The 2,949-nt window shown below is 32.5% G+C and overlaps 1 protein-coding gene across 3 annotated transcripts in view; it reads right to left on the reverse strand.

Moving 5' to 3' along the window:
- LOC106873654 (HCLS1-binding protein 3) overlaps nucleotides 1-2,949 on the reverse strand; it is a 50,384-nt gene that overhangs the window by 17,635 nt on the left and 29,800 nt on the right. For all 3 annotated transcript variants that reach the window (XR_008266665.1, XM_052976104.1, XM_052976103.1), the window contains exons 3-4: nucleotides 2,079-2,286; nucleotides 1,237-1,345 (exon numbers count right to left, since the gene is read on the reverse strand). Coding sequence is in view for 2 of the 3 variants with exons in the window: in XM_052976104.1 (XP_052832064.1) it covers nucleotides 1,237-1,345; nucleotides 2,079-2,286 (317 nt within the window). In the remaining variant the exon portion in view is untranslated. The remainder of the gene's footprint in view (nucleotides 1-1,236; nucleotides 1,346-2,078; nucleotides 2,287-2,949) is intronic.

A 2,949-nucleotide genomic window follows, 5' to 3' on the forward strand; every position in this document is an offset into this window, starting at 1 on the left:
ATTTGAAATAATTTTAAAATATTTTAAAATACTTATAAATTTTAACATCTTCTCTTTTCCATTTTTAACAATTTTGTTGAGGTCTATGGGATACCTTTCCATAAATTCTCATGACACACCATATACAAGTAACATTTTCATATTCACAAAAACTTATGACAGTATGCTACCAGCAAAATATGAAGAATCTTTGTTAGAAATCGCCATTTTAGAACCCTCCAAAGTAAAGGATGAAATATAATATATATATATATATATATATATATATATATTTAAATATATACACACACTTTACTAAATACTGCACAGTTTGTTTGCTACTTGCAAAGTATTGGTATAGGTTAACCTGTTACTTCAGGTTAACCAATTCCAACAGAAGATACAATTATAAAGTACTGCACAGTGCAATTGAACTCAGAACTAAGTGGTTGATAGCAAATCAAACTTCTTAACCACATAGCTATCTATGCCTACATCTACGTGAATTTTATGTTTATTTTTCTCATGATAGTTTTTATTACATTGAACTCACAGCAATGAAGAAAACCCTATGATCTCTGACAAATCTAGGCTAGAACTCAAAGAAACCTTGTACTGTAAATCACAAAATTAGATATGTTTGTTGGCCCATGACCCCAGAAGTTGACCTGCAGCTGATACCCCTGTGACCTAGTTTTCATCAGCCTCCTACCTTTCCCTCCTGTTGCTTCTCCCACCCCTTCACATTCTTTAACCCTATTTGCTCAGTGCTATTCTAAATATGTAAGAGAAGAGTATTAACTGAAATGTTTTCAGAGAAATATCATGACACACAAACAAAATCTTTCAATGTCAGAAACTATACTAAATCATTTTTGCTGCCCACAAATTTAACACAAGTATCCTTCAACTCTGTCTCTTTTAAGTTTTTTAGCTCAGGTCAGCCCTAACTAAGCAGACTGCCATTCCTGCTGTGACTGTCCTGTCTTATTTTAAGACTAAAATTTCTTCAAGGCAGTGCCCCAGCATGGCCACAGTCTAATGATTGAAGCAAGTAAAAGATAAGATATAAAAGATTAGCAATAAACCAGTAATTTTAAACAGAGACACTCCTGTGCTATTTGTCCACCTAAAACACTCCTTTGTTAGTCTGACTATCATAAATGCAGTGAACCAATGGTTAGTCTGTTGGAAGCCTGCACCAATGGTGTTGTTGTTCACAAAATACATTACATACATTATGTTGGGAATTATTACCTTTTTACAAACTTTTTGTTATTTTCTGTAGGAGCACATTCACCATCATCTTCAGCATCTTCTCTGATAACCAAACTTTCCATTTTCTGTAGTTTACTTGGTGGTGCACCTAAAGTGGAATTAGACATATTAGTTATTGGTTTCGAATATTGGCACAAAGCTAGCAAGTTCAGGGGAGGGGCAAAGTTGATTACATCGACCCCAGTGCTCAACTGGTACTTATTTTATCAAGCCTGAAAGGATGAAAGGCTAAAATCAACTTTGGTAGAACATTAACTCAGAATGTAAAGATGGACAAAATGCTGCTTAGCATTCTGCCTGGTATGCTAACGAAGAAGTAAAATAAAATCAATGCATGTGCTTATTATTAGCATAATGACTCTCCCAAGATACAACAGAATATGTTTCAATTTTGAACACACAACTTCAGATCAAGAATCTTGCAATACAAAAATGAAAAGAAATTCTAGTTAAATGCTGGCTGGAATATTACCACAACTATAATAATATAAAGTAGTTGTATGCTGTCAACTTAATGTGACAGTCCCATGAAGGGAATAATACTACTGCTATTTAGCCCTGGGAAGCAGCACCACTTCCTGTCGGCCTTGGCACATTTCCTGTGTCCTTATGTTTACAAAGACACAGCGGTGCTGTTTCCTAGGGCTAAATAGCAGTAGTATTATTCCCTTCATGGGACTGTCACATTAAGTTGACAGCATACAACTACTTTATCGCATCACTACTGCATAAATATCTCTGAGAGATTTAGAAATGTATTATTTCTGTTTTTATCATAATATTTTTATAAGAGAAATGATAATTTTGAAACTGAAACTCACCAAGAAACTGTAAAAATAGATAACTCTTAGAAAGGCGTTCAGTTTTGCTGCAGAACTTCATGAGCTTATCTAATGCAGATCGTCTTTCTTTATATACATCGTCTGTAGTTAATAATACCTTTTTAGGAAATGGTGGAAAAGCTATACCAGAATATTTATCATTCAGGGATGTATGCAAATCTTCAAACTCATTAAATTTCTTTCCAACCTTAATTAAATAGATAAATCAAATTACTGTTATATATATATATATATATATATATGTATGTATATAGTCTTCTTAAATTTAATTAAAAAAAATTAGATATCTTTACAAAAGAATTATATACATATATTGTAAATAAATAAATAAATATATATATAAACACACATACATACACATGTGCACGTGCACATAGATGTGTACATGTGTGTGTGTGTGTGTGTGTACTTCATTGCCTTTGCTTTAGCATCTACATGGCTTGTATGAGACAGAAAGAATCCATTAATTCAGATTTCTTATGACTGGGTGCCCTTCCTGTCATCAACCTTCATCAAGCTTCCAAAGAAAGTAATATTTCCCCACAGGGATGGGGAAACATTACTTCCTTTGGAAACTGGTGAAGGTTGGAGAAAAGAAGGGCATACATACATACATACATACATACATATATACATACATACACACACACACACACACACACATACACATAAATATACATAAATATGTATATATGCATGTGTGTATATATGCATGTATGTACGTGTGTGTATATGAGTATTCTTTTTAAAATGTTGATGCTAAGATAAAGAAACTGTAAGATATTTTTCCTTTAATATAAATTCAATTCAATATATATGTATATATATATATATATATATATATATATAT

This window comes from Octopus bimaculoides, chromosome 23, assembly GCF_001194135.2.
Source record: "Octopus bimaculoides isolate UCB-OBI-ISO-001 chromosome 23, ASM119413v2, whole genome shotgun sequence".
Lineage (NCBI taxonomy): Eukaryota > Metazoa > Mollusca > Cephalopoda > Octopoda > Octopodidae > Octopus > Octopus bimaculoides.